This window comes from Pipistrellus kuhlii, unplaced genomic scaffold, assembly GCF_014108245.1.
Source record: "Pipistrellus kuhlii isolate mPipKuh1 unplaced genomic scaffold, mPipKuh1.p scaffold_m20_p_29, whole genome shotgun sequence".
In the NCBI taxonomy this organism is placed as follows: Eukaryota; Metazoa; Chordata; class Mammalia; order Chiroptera; family Vespertilionidae; genus Pipistrellus; species Pipistrellus kuhlii.
The window spans coordinates 4,867,671-4,885,899 of record NW_023425528.1 but is presented as its reverse complement, the minus strand read 5'-3'; the positions used below and the strand labels follow the sequence as shown (position 1 = coordinate 4,885,899).

At 37.3% G+C, this 18,229-nt stretch overlaps 1 protein-coding gene across 3 annotated transcripts in view; it reads left to right on the top strand.

The window, feature by feature from the left end:
- PAK3 (p21 (RAC1) activated kinase 3) overlaps positions 1-17,929 on the top strand; it is a 385,530-nt gene extending 367,601 nt beyond the window's left edge. For all 3 annotated transcript variants that reach the window (XM_045587393.1, XM_036454430.2, XM_036454431.2), the window contains 2 exons: positions 12,651-12,788; positions 17,340-17,929. In XM_045587393.1, the coding sequence (XP_045443349.1) occupies positions 12,651-12,788; positions 17,340-17,429 (228 nt within the window). In that variant the 3' untranslated portion in view covers positions 17,430-17,929. The remainder of the gene's footprint in view (positions 1-12,650; positions 12,789-17,339) is intronic.
- Positions 17,930-18,229: the final 300 nt, after the last annotated feature.

The window sequence follows — 18,229 nt, the reverse complement described above, 5'->3', positions numbered from 1 at the left end:
GGTAAATTTAGTTGCACATTGGAGCCAGTGAAAACTGTAATGTTTGTGTGTTATTACCAAGGTGTTTTAATTATTTAGAATTCCAGAGCATCACAAACTTCTAGATATATCTCAATGCATAATGCCACCATTTGGGGGCCAAATGTTATCTTTCTAATATTGTAAATAATGTCAATAAATCATAAGGCCTATATTACTTCACCTTAGGAATTAAACAGACCTTTTTCTTTTTAAAATATATTTTATTGATTTTTTACAGAGAAGAAAGGAGAGGGATAGAGAATTACAAACATCGATTAGAGAGAGACATTGATCAGCTGCCTCCTGCACATCTCCTACTGGGGATGTGCTTGCAACCACGGAACATACCCTTGACTGGAATTGAACCTGGGACCTTTAAGTCCGCAGGCCGATGCTCTATCCACTGAGCCAAACCAGTCTCGGCTAAACATACCTTTTTCAATGGTGTATCAGAATATTAAAGAAGATCACCTTCTCTGTTGAATATCAGTCAGAGAAGACTAAATTTCTGAACTACAATATTCCAAGTTCTGGAGAGCACTTATTCTTCTCCTTCCTCTTTGGATTTGCCCAAAGCAGGTTATTATGTTGTGGTTATCGTTTTCCAGTTTTTCATACTTTTATTTTTTATTTTTTAATAAATTTTTATTGTTCATATTATTACAAATGTTCCTTTTCTCCCCCCCCCCCACCATTGCTCTCCTCCACCAGGTTCCCACCCCACCCTCTGCCCTTTCCCCTCTCCCCATTGTACTCATCCATAGGTGCACAGTTTATGTTCAGTCTCTTCCCACACCCCCCTCTCCCCTTTTCCCCAAGAATCATCAGTTCACTCCCCTTCCATACCTCTGATTCTATTATATTCAACAGTTAATATTGTTCATCAGATTTTTTTAATTTCCTTGGTTTTTAGATTCACTTGTTGATAGTTACGTATTTGTTGTTCATAATTTTTATCTTTGTTTACTTTCTCTTCTGAAAGAACCCCCTTCAGCAATTCATATAATTCTGGTTTGGCGGTGATGAACTCCTTTAGCTTTTTTTTATTAGTGAAGCTCTTTATCTGGCCTTCGATTCTGAGTGATAGCTTTGCTGGGTAGATTATTTTTGGCTGTAGGTTCTTGCTATTCATCACCTTGAATATTTCTTGCCATTCCCTTCTGGCCTGCATGGTTTCTGTTGAGAAGTTAGCTGACAATCGTATAGGTGCTCCTTTATAGGTTACTACCTTCTTTGCTCTTGCTTCTTTTAATATTCTCTCTTTGTCTTTTGCTCTTGGAATTTTAATAATGATGTGTCTCAGTGTGGTCCTCTTTGGATTCCTTTTGTTTGGAGTTCTGTGTGCTTCCTGGACTTGTAAGTCTAATTCTTTCACCAGGTGGGGGAAGTTTTCTGTCATTATTTCTTTCAGTATGTTTTTGATATCTTGCTCTCTCTTCCATATTTTTAATGGCATCTCCTTATATATACTGCACATGGGTCACTTTTAATCCTTCCACACTGAGGAGTGAGTAGTTAGAAGTTATCACATGCCATGCCTGTTCAACTACAAAAGGTTGTTTTTGTCATTCTCTGTGTATCTTCTGATATGTTTAATAGTTTACTTTAGGATCCGAGTTCCAATACTTTGTATGTCATCTGTTATATTCTCAGATCAGTTAAATTTATTTATATTTTTGGCTCTCATTTCATTCAGCCACAGAAATATTTATTGAGCCCCTCACCATGAAATCCACCATTGATCATGCTACAATTCCGACCTTCATAGTCCAGGATGGCAGACCTATAAAGACATAACAAGTATACACAATAAAGTGTGAAAATAGGCATATGAAAAAAGACTGTAGTAGCTCAAAGGAGTAAATTGCCAACTCAATCTGCAGGGTAATCAAGTGTCCTGCTTTGGTTGGTATCGAGGGACACAGAGACTTTAGTGCTGAAACCTAGGGCAGTCTCCCAAAACTGATGTGACTGATCACCATATCTATCTAGGAGAGATGGAAAAGTCTGTAAAAAGGAAGTTCCATTTGAAATAAAGCTTAAAAGACAAGTAGAATTTGAACTATTGAGGGGAAATGGGAAAGCATGTTAGGCAGATATGAAAGAACATTTCCTGTTATGGGAATTATTAACAAACTAGAGACCCAGTGCAAGAAATCATGCATGGGTGGGGTCCCTCTGTGTGGCCTGCAGGGATCAGGCCAAAACCCACAGTCCAATGCCACCTGCAGCTCCTATCTGCTGCTGCCGCTCATACTGGCCCTACTGTGCCTGCCTCAAGCTCATGTCTAATTAGATACACAGAGGCTTGCGCTGCCTTAACTGGGCTGAGAAGACTGTCACCACCATCTTGTGGCTGTGGGCACTGCCATCTTTGAGTATGGCAATCAATTAGGATATTCCCTCCTTATTGGCTGTGGGTGCCACCATCTTTGTGAGCATGTGATGGCCAATTAGCACATTCCATCTTTATTAGATAGGATTGGTGTGTATAGCTTTGACCAACATGTGCATTTGTGTGAGGGTAGGAACTAATAATGACTCCAGGGTGAGAAGAAAACAGATACGGCAGGAAGGATGAGCAGATGCCAAATCATTAAGGGCATTATATGCCTTGCTCAGGAATCTTTACTATGTCATCTGGATCAATAGTTCAAATGAAACTTTGTTTTGAAGCATAAATAAATAGTGAAAAAGGAAATATTTTTTTAGATTGAAGCAGATATGTGTGGGTAGAGGGTCCTAGAATCTCTACAGCTATCTCCCTCTATACCTATTTTTCCTCTTAGCTGCCCTTAGGGGAATTTTGAGAAACCCATTGAAAGCCACATTAATGAATCATGGGGATCCACTAACTTTTTCCAAAGCAAAAGCAGGGATGACATGATGAGATCTCTTATGGGATAGCTTGGTAAAGAGATTGGACTGAAGAATAAAAAGGCTTGAGTAAAGAAAACCAATCAAGAGGCTATGGAACAGCCGGGACCGGTTTGGCTCAGTGGATAGAGCGTCGGCCTGCGGACTGAAAGGTCCTGGGTTCAATTCTGGTTGAGGGCATGTACCTTGGTTGCGGGCACATCCCCAGTAGGGGGTGTGCAAGAGGCAGCTGATCGATGATTCTCTCTCATCGATGTTTCTAACTCCATATCCCTCTCTCTTCCTCTCTGTGAAAAATCAATAAAATATATTTTAAAATTAAGAGGCTATGGAACAGACTGAGAGAAACTTAAACTTAAGCAGAGATAATGGCTATAAAGAAAAATTGATAGGTATGAAAGACATTTATGTAGGTTTCATTAACAGAGGCTAGTAGACTGATTATAGTAAGGGTAGTGAACAGAAAGGTTGCTGGTTGAGGAAGGAGGATTCAAGAATGATTTTTGGATTCTTAAGAATCAACCAACTAAAGTAATGAACAAAAACAGATCCAGAGACAGAGAATCATCTATTAAATGGTCAAAACTGAGAGGGAAGGTAGGGGAGGGTTGGGGAAAAGGGAAGAAATCAACCAAAGGACTTGTATGCATGCATATTAGCATAACCAATGGACACAGACACCAGGGGGGTGAGCACATGAGCAGGGAGGGGGTAAGAGAGGAAATGAGAGGATAAGGATAAATATGTAATACCTTAATCAATTAAAAAATAATAACAAAAGGAAGAAACCAACTAAAAAGGAAATCTCTAGTCTAATTTCTAATTACCCAATCACATTACTTGAGTTTTCACTAACTCAGATAAAACCAAAATGTGATCATTCATGCCTGGATATGTTTTCCTCAATCTGTCTTCATCTAAGACTTAACTTTTCTAGTACAATTCTTTTTGCTGTGATTGTTGTATTGGTTACAACAGTAAATGCCTCTTATATGCAGGACTGTGGCCAGTAATGTTCCTTTTACAGCTGATGCACAGGAGGTGTTTCAAAAGTTAATTTTAAGTTAATTTATTTGAAACTAAGAGTGCATGTTCCCATAAAACTGGCATTATGCATAGTGAAAAGGTTCCCAGGCTAGTCCACAAAGTCCGGTGTAGACCACAATATAACTGAAAGTGTGGATTTTTTGTAATGGAAATTAGTTGAAAATATTACTGTTATAATTAAAAGGAAAACAACCATTGAAAAAGAAATCATCTGGCTTTTTCTTTTCTTCAAGTGGTAGTACTTGATGAAAAGAGGGTTGAAACCTAGGAAGACAAAGAGAAAAAGGTAAAGGATTTTTCTAAAACTGGACAGCACAGCCTTTTAAATTTATTTTTAAATAATGTTTTACAATTTTAAAATAATTAAATTGTAGAAAATTTGGAAAATTGAAAAGTATGTTTCAAAAACTAAGTCACTAATACCAATAATCTTACCACCCAGATAAAACAACTCTTTTTTTAAATTTATTTTTTATTTTTTTATTAAGGTATTAAATGTGTACATATCTGTCCATTGTCCCCCCCCCCACTCCCCATATATGCCCTCTCCCCCCAGAATTATTCGTCGATTGTTTTTGCTTATATGCATGCATACAAGTCCTTTGGTAGATCTCTTATCAACCCCATATCTCCCTACCCTCCCCGCTGTAATTTGACAGTCTGTTTATTGCTGTACTGTCTCTGTATCTATCTTTTTGTTCATCAGTTTATAATCCATAAATGAGTGAGGTCATGTGGTGTTTTTCTTTCATTGACTGGCTTATTTCACTCAGCATGATGTTCTCCAATTCTATCCAGGTTGCTGCAAATGATAAGAATTTCTTCTTTTTTATGGCAGCATAGTATTCCATTGTGTAGATGTACCATAGTTTTTGGATCCAATCATCTGCTGATGGACAACTAGACTGTTTCCAAATCCTAGCTATTGTAAAGTGTGCTACTGATTGGTGTTTCTGGTTTCTTAGGATATATCCCTAGGAGTGGGATTACTGGGTTGAATGGGAGTTCCATGTTCAGTTTTTTAAGGAAACTCCATACTGTTCTCCACAGTGGTTGCACCAATCTGCACTCCCATCAACAGTGCACGAGAGTTCCTTTTTCTCTGCAACCTCGCCAACACTTATTATTTGTTGATTTGTTGATGTTAGCCACTCTGACAGGTGTGAGATTGTCGTTTTGATTTGTATCTTTCAGATAATTAGTGACTTTGAGCATGTTTTCATGTGCCTTTTGACCTTCCTTCAGTCTTCATTTGAAAAGACTCTATTTAGGTACATTACCCATTTTTTAATTGGATCATTTACCTTCCTTTTATTTAGCTGTATAAGCTGTCTGACGATGTTGGAAATTAAACCTTTATCAGTGATAACATTTGCAAATATGTTCTCCCATACAGTGGGCTTTCTTGTTGTTTTGTTGATAGTTTCTTTTGCTATGAAAAAGCTTTTTATTTGATGTAGTTCCTTTTGTTTATTTTCTCTTTAGCTTCCATTGCTCTAGGGGTAGTATCCATTTTGAGTTTATTTTTGTGTATGGTATAAGTTGGGGATCTAGTTTCATTTTTTAAAGCATCTGTCCAATTTTCCCAACACCATTTATTGAAGAGACTGTCTTGACTCCATTGTATGTTCATACCTCCTTTGTCAAATATTAATTGAGTATAGAGGTTTGGGTTTTGGTGGATATCCGGATTCTCTATTCTATTCCATTGATCTATATGTCTGTTCTTGTGCCAGTACCAGGCTGTTTTGAGAATAGTGGCTTTGTAATACAGCTTGAAATCTGGTATTGAGATCCCTCCTACTTTATTCTTCTTTCTCAAGATTGCTGTGGCTATTCGGGGTCTTTTTTGGTTCCATATGAGTTTTTGGAGCATTTGTTCTAGGTTTGGGAAATATGCCATTGCTATTTTAATGGAGAGTGCATTGAACTTATAAATTGCTTTGGGAAGTATAGACTTTTTGATTATATTGAGTCTACCAATCCATGAACATGGTATGTTCTTCCATCTGTTTACATCTTCCTTTATCTCCTTTTTTAATATCATGTAGTTTTCCACATATGGGTCTCTTATTTCCTTAGTTAAGTTTATTCCTAGGTGTTTTTTGTTGTTGTTGTTGTTGTTTTGTTGGGTTTTTTTGTTTTGTTTTGTTTTTTTGGTGTGATGGTAAATGGGATTGCTTTTTTAGTCTCTGTTTCTGTAAGTTCACTGTTCGTGTATAGAAATGCCATAGATTTCTTGGCATTAATTTTGTATACTGCTACATTGCCAAATTCACTTATTAAGTCAATTAGTTTTTTGATGGAGTCTTTTGGTTTTTTTATGTACAATATCATGTCATCTGCAAATAAGGATAACTTTACTTCTTCTTTTCCAATTTGAATGCCTTTTATTTCTTCTTCTTGTCTAATTGTAATGGCTAGTACTTCCAGTACTATGTCAAACAGGAGTGGTGAGCGTGGGCATCCCAGTCTTGTTCCTGTTCTTGGAGGGAATGGTTTTAGTCTTTGCCCATTGAGTATGATGTTTGCTGTGGGTTTATCATATATAGCTTTTATTATGTTGAGGTATGATCCTTGTACTCCCACCTTGTTGAAAGTTTTTATCAGGAAAGGGTGTTGGATTTTATCAAATGCTTTTTCTGCATCGATTGATATGAATATATTATTTTTATCTCTGAATTTGTTTATGTGATGTATCATTGTTACTGATTTGCGGATATTATACCATCCTTGCATTCCCGGAATAAATCATACTTGGTCATGGTGTATGATCTTTCTGATGTTCTCCTGGAGCCCATTTGCTAGAATTTTGTTGAGGATTTTGGCATCTATGTTCATGAGGAATATTGATCTGTAATTCTCTTAATTGTGTTGTCTTTATCTTTATGTTTTGGTATTAGGATGATGCTGGCTTCATAGAAGGAGCTTGGAAGTGTTTCTTTCTCTTGAATTTTTTGGAATAGTCTGAGGAGGATGGGATTTAGTTCTTCCTTGAATGTTTGGTAAAACTCCCCTGTGAAGCCATCTGGCCATGGGCTTTGGTTTGCTGTAAGCTTTTTGATGACTGTTTCAATTTCTTCCAAAGTCACTGGTCTATTGAGATTTTTAGATTCTTGCTGATTGAGTTTTGGAAGGTTATATTTTTCTAGGAATATGTCCATTTCCTCCAGGTTGTCCAGTTTGTTGGAGTAGAGTTGTTCGTAGTATTTTGTAACAATCCTTTGTATTTCAGTGGGGGCCGTTGTTATTTCACCTCTTTCATTTCTGATTTTGTTTATTTGGGCCTTCTCACTTTGTTTCTTGGTTAGCCTGGCTAGAGGTTCATCAATCTTGTTTATCCTTTCAAAGAACCAGCTCTTTGTTTTGTTGATCTTATGCATTGTTTCTTTAGTTTCTATGTCGTTTATCTCTGCTCTGATCTTTGTTATTTCCTTCCATCTGCTTACACTGGGCTTTTCTTGTTGCTCCTTTTCTAACTCTTTGAGTTGTTGAGCTAGATAATTTGTTACCGTTTTTTCTTTTCTTCTTCCTTTTTTTTTTTTTTTTTTTTTTTTTTTTTTTTTTTTTTTTTTTTTTTTTTTTCCAATAAGCTTGTAGAGATATGAACTTCCCTCTTAAGACTGCTTTTGCTGTGTCCCATAATTTTTGGATTGTTGTGTTTTTGTGTTTTCATTGTCATTTGTTGCCATGATGCTTTTAATTTTTTCCTTGATTTCTCTGGTAACCCAGTCCTTGTTCAATAGCATGCTGTTTAGTTTCCATGTGTTTGATTTCTTTGGATTATTTTTATTGTTTATTTCCAGTTTTATGCCACTATGATCTGAGAAGATGTTTGATATGATTTCTATCTTCTTGAATTTGCAGAGACTTTGCCTATGTCCCAACATGTGGTCTATCTTTGAAAATTATCTATGTGCACTTGAGAAGAATGTATATTTATGGCTTCGGGGTGAAATGTTCCGAAGATGTCGATTAATTCCATCTGGTCTAGTGCATCATTTAGGATTGATGTTTCTTTGCTGATTTTTTTTTGTTTAGGTGATTGGTCCAAAGTTGACAATAAGGTATTAAAATCTCCTACTATGATTGAATTGCTATTAATCTTTCCCTTTATGTCCTCCAGCAGTTTTTTTTTTTCTTTTTATGTATTTGGGTCCTTCTGTATTGGATGCATATATATTTACCAGGGTTATTTCTTCTTGTTGGATTGCTCCCTTTAGTATTATGAAGTGGCCTTCATTATCTCTTGTTATGTCCTCCACTTTGAGATCTAATTTGACAGATATAAGTATTGCTACCCCAGCTTTTTTTTCATTTCCATTTGTCTGGAAAACCTTTTGCCATCCCTTCACCCTCAGTCAGTGTGCATCTTTTTCTCTGAAATGAGTTTATTGTATACAGCAGATATATGGGTCTTGTTTTCTTAACCAATCTGTTACCCTATGTCTTTTGATTGGATCATTTAATCCATTTACATTTAAAGTTATTATTGACAGGTACTTATTTTATGCCATTTTCATTTTATACCCCTGTGTTCCTTCTTTGCTTCCTGTTTCTTTATTTTTACAGTAGACCCTTTAGCATTTCTTGCATTGCTGGTTTGGTGGAGATAAATTCCCTTAGACATTTTTCATCTGTGAAGCTTCTGATTTCACCTTCAATTTTGATTGATAACCTTGCTGGGTACAGTATTCTTGGATTCAGACCCTTACTTTGCATGATTTTGTATATTTCATTATATTCCCTTCTGGCCTGATGAGTTTCAGTTGCTAGTCTGATATTGGTTTCTTTATGTGTAACTTTCTGTCTCTCTCTGGCTGCTTTTAAGATTCTTAATTTGTCATTGGTGTTTGCCAATTTATTTATTTTTTTTCTACTTAAACCAACGAAGTTTACTTACTAAAGAGTAATTTTAGAACACATGAACCTGAAAAGCTTTTGGGTTAGCTTTTATATTTCTGAGAATTTTAGAATACCCAATCATTACAAATGCTTGACTTCAAAATCAATTAACAATGTGCCTTGGCATCCATCTTTTGGGATTTATTTTGCTTGGGACTCTTAGAGCATCTTGGATTTGTGTGGGTTTTTTTCTTCTACATCTCAGGAAAGTTTTCTGTCATTATTACTTGAAATACGTTTTACATGTCTTCCTCAGTTTCCTTTCCTTCTGGAACCCCTATTATTCTAATATTGTTTTGTTTTGTATTGTTCCAAAGTTCCCTTAGGCTCTCCTCCTGCTTTTTAATTTTTTATTTCTAGAAGCTGCTCTATTTGGGTATATTTTTTCATCTTGTCTTCTAGCTCATTGATATGGTCCTCTGCTTCTTCTAGTCTACTCTTGATGCTTTTATTGAGTTCTTCATAGTAGCGATGTAATTTTTCATTTCTTCATGGTTCATCTTCATTTCTTCTTGGTTCTTCATCATTTCCTTTTGATTATTACTCATATTGTCAAATTTCTCTTCCATTCTTTTTATCCCTCTTATGGTCATTACTCTGAATTCTTGCTCTGGTAAGTTGCTTGCCTATAACTCATTTACTTCCTTTTCTGGTGATGCCTACTTTTCTTTCATGTGCAGGCTATTTCTTTGTCTCCCCATGGTCTCTCTTTTTAGGATGTCTGGATATGTAGTTCTCTTTCTGCATTGATTTAAAGGCACAAAATATAACACTACCAGGTACAACACAAAAGGCACTGAACAGGAATGTATTTGCAATATTAATAACCTCTAATAAAGGTGACCACTGGAGAAAGGCAAATTAGGGGATAAGAGAGAAAGAAGGAAAAAAAGAGAAAAAACCAGGAATAAATAAAGAGATAGAAAAAATAAAAATAAATAAAAAGTAATGTCAAAATGAAATTGGGAAACAGGAGAGAGAGAGAGAGAGAGAGAGAGAGAGAGAGAGAGAGAGAGAGAGAGAGAGAGAAAAGAAGCAGACTAAGAGAGAAAAGGGGTGCAAACTATATTTTACCCCAATCAATGCCTTCCTAAAAGCCAGTTTATGGTTTCTTTTTCTATACTACCTCCTTTTAGTCAAAACTAGATTTGCCACTGACTTGTATGGCATGGAAGTTCTAATAGCTGCCACCTGCATTTGCTGTTCATCAATAAAGTAATTTATAATTAGATAGGAGGGATGAAGGATGGGAAGTTGTTTGTTTGAAGTAGGGTGTATTTAAATGTGGGCTTTTTTAATATCCTGGGGAGGGAAAAAACTTTCATCTCACTCTGTAAAAACATGTGGCATTGTAATTCCCACTCATTACTACGCAAGAGAATCCCCCTCTATGGGACTTTGTGGCTCTTGAATTTGATGTACTTATGAGTTACTATGTGGCTGCAAGTCCTTGACCAGTGGTTTTCAATGTTTGTTGTAAACTGGAATCTCCTGGAGAGCTTAAAAAATACCAATGCCTGAGTTCCACTCCCAGAGATTTTTGTTTCATTGATATTAGCTGAGAACTGGATATGGCGAATTTTTTAAATCTCCCCAGGTGATTGTGGGAACCTCTAGTTTAGCCTGCTTCTTAATAGCTGGATGGAATAAACCACTTCTCAGAGTGTAGTCCTGGAACCAGCAACTTCAGAATAAATAGGGAACTTATTAGAATGAATATTCTTGGGCATCTCTCTGGATTTGATTTACTGAATCTGATTTACAATGGGGTGATCCAGGAATCTGGGTTTTAACAAGCTGTGATTATAGTGCACTCTATAGGTTGATAGGTTGATGGCCACTGGACTAAGCAGTCCTTCTTAACCCTTTCTACAGTATATATCTGGAAGTTTCTGGAAAGGAGATCTTCTCACCAGCTGTTGAAATTTGGCCTGGAAAATGACTTTGATAAAAATACAGTTTTAAAAAATTTATTATTATTATTGTTAATTCCTCACCTAAGAGTTTTTTTTCCCCATTGATTGTTTAAAGAGTGGAAGGGAGGGAGAATGGGGAGGGACAAAAAGAGAAAACACCAATGTCAGAGAAACACATTGATTGGTTACCTCCCGTGCATGCCCTGAATAAGGTGTCAATTGTGCTTGCAACCTAGGTATGTTACCTTGTTACCTTGACTGGAATCAAACCTGAGGCCCTTCACTACTCCACTGACCCTCTAACCACTGGACAACCAGCCAGGGTGATAGAAATATATATATATGCCAAGTGATTGGAGTGACCAGAATGACTAGAGCGACTGGTTGCTATGACACACACTTCAGCTGCCAACCAGCCCATTTGGGGGCTGGGCCGGCCGGCCAACCTCCCGCATCCCCTCCCTGTCAGCTGGACCAGCCCCCATCAGCCCCGATGAGGGTGGGCCAGTCAGACCCCACCCATGCACGAATTTGTGCACAAGGCCTCCAGTACTTTTACTAAAACTATTAGTAGCCATAGTGGGGAAGAGGAAAAGGGATTGATAATTTGCTGCAAAGCCCAAGCAAGTTCAGGAGGGAGCATGTCTTCATAGTATTTAGGGGATTGGTTGCATAGGCAGGATAACCCTGGTGACAATACCTGCAGGAAAACTCCTATGTAACCTTCAAGATGCTGTTCTGATACCAACCCCCATGTGAAGTTTTCTCTGAGCTCTGGTGTAAATTGCTTTATCCTTGTGTTTACTTAGTACTTGCTAAGTTTCTTGATTAGGTCTTATCTCACTGTATTGAATCTCTCAATGTCTCTCTCCCTCACTAAATTCTGTGACCTTTGAATATAGGACATTCTCTATTCATCTTTCAATATCCAATGTCTAATATAATACCTTATGCATATTTAATGCCCTAGAATTATTTGCTTAGAGGATAATAATGAATTGCCAGGATTTTTTTTGGCTGTCAAGAGCCTTTGAATGATGGGCTTTGTGAGTTAATGATGGTCTTGGGTCTGACTCTCAACCTGGAGTCTTTGGTTTTGTCAACAGACCATGAATATATAGATATTTTTCACAGCCTTACACAACAGTGATTTAAGTATTATTTGCATCTTATTATTTTATAGCAGGATACATAACTGTCTGGTTCCAGGACTATTAATGTCAGTTTTTCCTCATAGGTAGACCTTCGGGGGGGATTCTAATTAAAATATAATATTTAGACATACATTTGCCACAGTACAAAAGTACTTGGATTTTTAGGCCCCAGAGGTTACCCCTCATCCAGGCACTGTCATATGCTGGTTCTTCTTGTAGTTATCTAACTCTATACTGGACTCTGTTCATCCCTGGGCTGCTCACAAATATTCTTTAAACCAGATAAACACTTAATAAATTAAAATCACCTTTGCAACCATGCCTTCCAGAGGTTATATATACTCAGGTCAACAAGATGGGATGTATATGTGTTTACCAACTCTTTAGAGTCACAGATTTGCAGGCAATTCTTGGTTTAATTTTCTAGGTGGTTCATCACAGATTCATTATAGTATAAGGATTTTTATTGGTTTAACTTTCACAGAACAACCTCATAAAAATTTCCAATTTTTTTGGGGGGGATGGGGCATCTGACTGTCACCTTAGTTACTGCCAAAAGTAATAATTTCTAAATGTTATAGAAACATTGAAATATATGTCAATGCCATTATGTATGCTATAATTTTCAAGATCTACTATATAAACCAGAAGAAACTGGATTTGTATCTTCTATGCCAACTCATAATCCTAATATGTATGTGCTGAATAGATTTCTATATTTTTTCTATAGGCATTATATCTGATAGCTACTAATGGAACCCCAGAACTTCAGAATCCAGAAAGACTTTCAGCTGTATTCCGTGACTTTTTAAATCGCTGTCTTGAGATGGATGTGGATAGGCGAGGATCTGCCAAGGAGCTTTTGCAGGTGAAAATAAAATAAGACAAGTACAAAGAGTCATTACATTGGGCTTTTATAACTTCAATGTGAGACAGCAAGAGAACTCTGTTAAGAAATATCTAGTGAGAGTTAAACTATAGACCATAGGCACATCAGTATAAACTTGCATCTGGTACATGATTGATTGACATGTTGCCTTTCTTCTGAAAAGTTGGCCATTTAATATATAAATCTCTTTTGCTCTTCCTGGAGTCTTATTTTGCAAGGGAAAAACCAATTTGAATATCTGGTGTTGCTGTTTCATTAGTAACTTTACTTGTGCTCCTGGATATTGTATGCAGGTGCTCTTGGCTTAAGGTAATTTTCTACATAATTATGCAATTATTTCCATGGCATTTGCTACTCTAAAGTTTTACTGGTCAAAGCCCCTTTGCTTGTGATGTCAAATGGTAGGCACCTGGTTGCCTGTGTGAGTAACCATTTGTCCTTTTCATGGCTCTCAGGGATTAGTATATACAATAATAATTAGTACCTATGATTTACCAAATTATTTACCCACATTATCTCATTTAGTTCTTATAACAGCCCTATAGGGCAAGTATCCCAAGTTACAGATGTAAAAATTGAGCTTCACATAGCTATTGAGTGGTAAACTGGGATTTGATCCCTGGATTGTCTGACTTTCCACCACACAAATACACAAACCAATTTAGAGCAATATCTCAGGAATAGCTTAAAGACATTGCAAATTTGGTTCCAGATCACCACAATGAAGCCAAAATAACAATAAAGGGAGATAATATTTTTTTGATGAGAAGTCTTACCCTCAATTTTAAAAAAATGCAACATCCATGAAGTGCAATAAAATGAAGTGTAATCAAACAAGGTATGTCCATACCTATATTGATAAAGCAACACATGCTCAGTATTACATATGTACCTTCACTGCTGGGGACTGTTCCTCAGGGAAATGTATCAAGCCATGTAACATTCAAGAGTAATGACTGTTCTGTCTCTGACTTTGACCACATACTCAATTTAAACAAAAGATACAACCATAGATTCCATTCAAGGCAAAAACAAAAACGAAACAGAAAAATATTTCCGTTTCTCCTGAACTCCCTCCTGAGATAGGCAAAAAATATCCTACCCCAACCTAAATCACACCAGGGATAAACCACTTGAAGGAATTAAGGAAGCTACACCTTTTCTTTTTTGCTGTCTTTATTTCACAGGCTCTCATAGAAACTTACAATGTCAAATCTGGAATGGTTCCTTATTAATCCTCTAATTAATCCCATCTCAAATTACAGATGAAAAATCTGAACTTTTGAGTGCTTCACTTGTACATCTTTTCACTCTTCCCACCACTCCATATATACATCCTGATGCATGTTCCAAAGATAAATGAAGATATTTATTTCCTATATAATAAAAGCCTAGGTAGCATCACACCCTCATGCAACACCCTCAAGCAAAGTTGCCACAAGATGGCCGCACTCACAGAGGAGGTGGTGTCTGGCAGCTGCTCCACACAGTGAGGCCTGGGAGTCCCGCATCTCTGCACAATGTCGTCGAGGAGGCAGACCAGTCTCTCTGCCACTTCGTGTGGAGGAGGCAGGTCCTGGTGGAGGAGGCAGGTCGTGGCAGGGGAGGGTAGTTGTGAGAGATCAGGCCAGCAGGGGAGGGCAGTAGTGAGCAATCAGGCTGGCAGGGGAGGGCAGTTGGGGGTGATCAGGCTGGCAGGAGAGGGCATTTTGGGGAGATCAGGCTGGCAGGGGAGGGGAGGGCAGTTAGGGGCAATCAGGCAGGCTGGCAGGTGAGTAGTTAGGAGCCAGCAGTCCTGTTTGTGAGAGGGATGTCTGACTGCCAGTTTAGGCCCAATCTCGGGGATAGGGCTAAACCAGCAGTCAGACATCCCTCGAGGGGTCCTGGATTGGAGAGGGTGCAGGCTGGGCTGAGGGACACACCCCCCCACGTGCAAGAATTTTGTGTACCAGGCCTCTATTATGCTGTACATATTAGCAATAACCCGTGTATCGCCTTAAGTACATATAACTTCATTCTCTCGCTTGAGCCTATGTCATTTAGTTATTTATTTTTATTGTCTCAAGTTTTACATATGTCTTCTTGTCCCCCAATTTACCCCCAAGCTATTCCTACCCCACCAAGCCCCCCCCCAATGTGTCCATTGGTTATGCTAATATGCATACATACAAGTCCTTTGATTGCTCTCTAAATCCCCTACCATTTGTCTCTGGATCTATTGTTGTTTATCAAATTGTGTTAATCATTATATCCCAAATGTAAGTGAGATCATGTGAGAGGTTAGAAAGGAAAGAGTTGCATGACATTTACACCACTGGAATGCTTGAGACAAGACATAGGTATTAAGTATTTGTGTGACTTTCTATATGACCTACAGTCCTCTGTCCACTAATTAATATTTATTGAGAAACTCTTATTTGCAAGGCATAAGTGCAGTGGGGACACAAAACTCTTAAGGGTGATTCCTCCTCTCCAGAAGTTCACAATCTCCTTGGGTATAAAAAAAAATGCAAGGTTGTTTTGAGACTCATTCAAACCAAGTGACAGCCATGATTTTATAGGTGATCAGAAAATGTCTGTAAACAGGAAGGAGTTCTGCTGGGTTTTGAAGGACAGATCAGTTTGAGATAGGTTGAAGAAAAAGGGGGCAGGAATTACAAATGATTGAAAGATAGTGTGACCAAAGATATGTGGGCAAGGTTTAAGGGAACAGAAAACAGAAAGTATAGCTGAAGAGTTAAAGTGGGAAGTTACAGGAGATAAAACCATAGAGGGTTTGACACTAGGCTAGAGATGGGATTGTAGACAGTGAGGAAATACTGAAGATATCTGATGGTATCAAATGATGAAAGCTTTGTTTAGGAAAATTTTCTGGTAGTATGCAATAAAAATTAGCACCATTTAAAAATGGAGTTGGGAGATCAAGAGGAAATTATAGTTATAGTTCAGAATTAAAGTTGATTAGGCCTGAACTAGGGAAAGCAAGATATCATTATATAAAGCATTGAAAAGAAAGTACTTGATAGCTGATTTTATGTAGAACATAAGATAAAAGAAGATAAAAATGACTTCAGAATATATAATCACTGGTAGCATTCAATAAAAGCCAAAGTGATATAGGATAATGCAATGGCAACATGTCTTTGCTTCTATGTAGTTTACAAGGAACTGTTATTTACCTTACCTGATTTAACTATTGTAAGAAGCAAAGATGATTGAATTTAGGTCCTCTGAATCCAAAGCCCCTATGGTTTACATCACACAAGAGGAACCTGTGTGGTATCTTAACATATATTTTTAAATGTGGAATTCAAGGTGACAGAAGAACATTTAAAATGAAATATCCAGTAGGCAATTGGAAAAATAGGATCAAAATTAAGGAAAGAGATCATGTCATAAAATATAGATTTGGGAGTCATTTCCCTAAAACTGATGAGAGGTTGAAACCATGAAAGGGAATGATCTCTCAAATGAATTAAATTAGAAAGAGAGGATGCTGAGAGCTAAGTTCTAGTATATGGGAGGTAGATGGAGGTGAAAACAGGGAAGATAGGAAGGGAGTAGTCAGTGAGCATGCTTATGGAAAAGTATCAAGATAGTAAATGTCACAGGCTCCCAAAGAGGAAGCCATCTCAAAGAAGGAAGAAATGTTCACTTGTATTAAGTACTGTAGAGGAGCCAAAAGAGAAATGGTGGATGCATAGTATTGGATTTAGCAGTTAGGAAGCCACTATTTTCAGGGTCAGGGTTAAAGACATTTTTTCAAGCATATGAGCTACTCTTAATAAAATCACAAGTTTAAGAAATTCAGAAAATCAGACTATTGTAAACACTGAGATCTTACAGCACCTCAACTCTGAGTTTCAATAGCTCTGCCAGTCAGCTTCCAAAGTATTTCATAATACTGAAGGGGGGGAAAAAACATATGAAGGACAAAAGCTGGTAATATTTTGTTTTATTTTTTTATAGTTCAGAGTAGTTTAATAGATATGAAGTGTTGGTTTTTTTATTGTTTGAAGTATTACAAATAGTAGTACATATGTCTCCTTTTTTTCCCCATTGACCTTCCCCCGGCCTCCCTTATCCCCCAGTACATGTCTTCACCTGCCACCCCCCCCTCCAGTATCTTGTATTCATTGATTATGCTTATATGCATGCATACAAGTCCTTCGGTTGATTTCTTCCCTTTTCCCCAACCCTCCCCAACCTCCCCTACCTTCCCGCTGTAGTTTGGCAGTCTGTTCAATGCTTCTTTGCCTCTATATCTATGTTTTCCTTATTTCTTTCCTTTAAAAAATCTTGCCTCTGCAAACTATAAATAAACATATAATAACAAAAAATGTTTGAGTCCCAATTTCAATGTCCAACAGTTCTGAGTCCCCGCTGGCACTATTTTAATAAAATAATCTTTAATTGGGTGCTCAAAATACATTTTAATGAAAAAAATGGCTGCTTGAAAATGTAAAGTAATATACTTGTTTGGATGAAAGAATTCCAGTTATTCCTTTGTGTGTTTTTTTTCTTTTGCAGCATCCATTTTTAAAATTAGCCAAGCCTCTCTCCAGCCTGACTCCTCTGATTATCGCTGCAAAGGAAGCAATTAAGAACAGCAGCCGCTAGGACTGCAAGCCTTACCTTGCACCATCTCCCCTCATGAGTAAGACTGAACTAAAACTCTGCTACAGGAAAGAAGGAAGAATGACAGTCAAATGGGGTGGGGGTTCTTTAACTTTCTAATGAATAAAAACTTCTTACAAGCCCTTTTCCTACTCCCTAAGATTATGTAATTTATTTGTAAGCCTGAATCGCAGCCCAAACAGGGCAGCAATGTCGAAGTGCCCATAAAGTGGTCACTTCCACCGTGAAGCGAAAGAGCCAGTAGTGAATCCTCTCATTTTGTGCATTCACTTTGAAGAAAAAGGTTTCTCAAAGGTGCACACTCCCTCTTCATAGTGTTGTGTTTGTTTTTAAGTTAGAAAATAGTCCCTCTTGCATTCAAACCTCTTTCAAAGCTCCTTACCCAATGTGATGTTTTTCACTTGCATTGTCATTAGTCGTCCAGAAAAAAAAAAAAAAAAAAGATGTCAAAACGTTTTTCTTAAAAAAAAAGAAAGCAAAAAATAAAATAAAAGCAAAACAAACAAGCAAAAAAAATCACAAACAAACAAATGTACAAAAAAAAGAGCAAGTACTATGTGAATATGTGGAAGTCCATGCCCTAATAGAATTGCAATTTTTTTTTTATTCTTTTTCTACAGTGGTGGCTTGGTTTGTGTACCTGTTTTCCTGCACGTGCACTGGAAAAGGTTTCTTTTAAGATACTTTCCAAAAGCATTGAGCAATATGTGTGTTCAGAAAAGGCTTTACAAACCTCTATAAATAAATCTCTGATGGTGAAATCCTGTCACATTTTCATGATG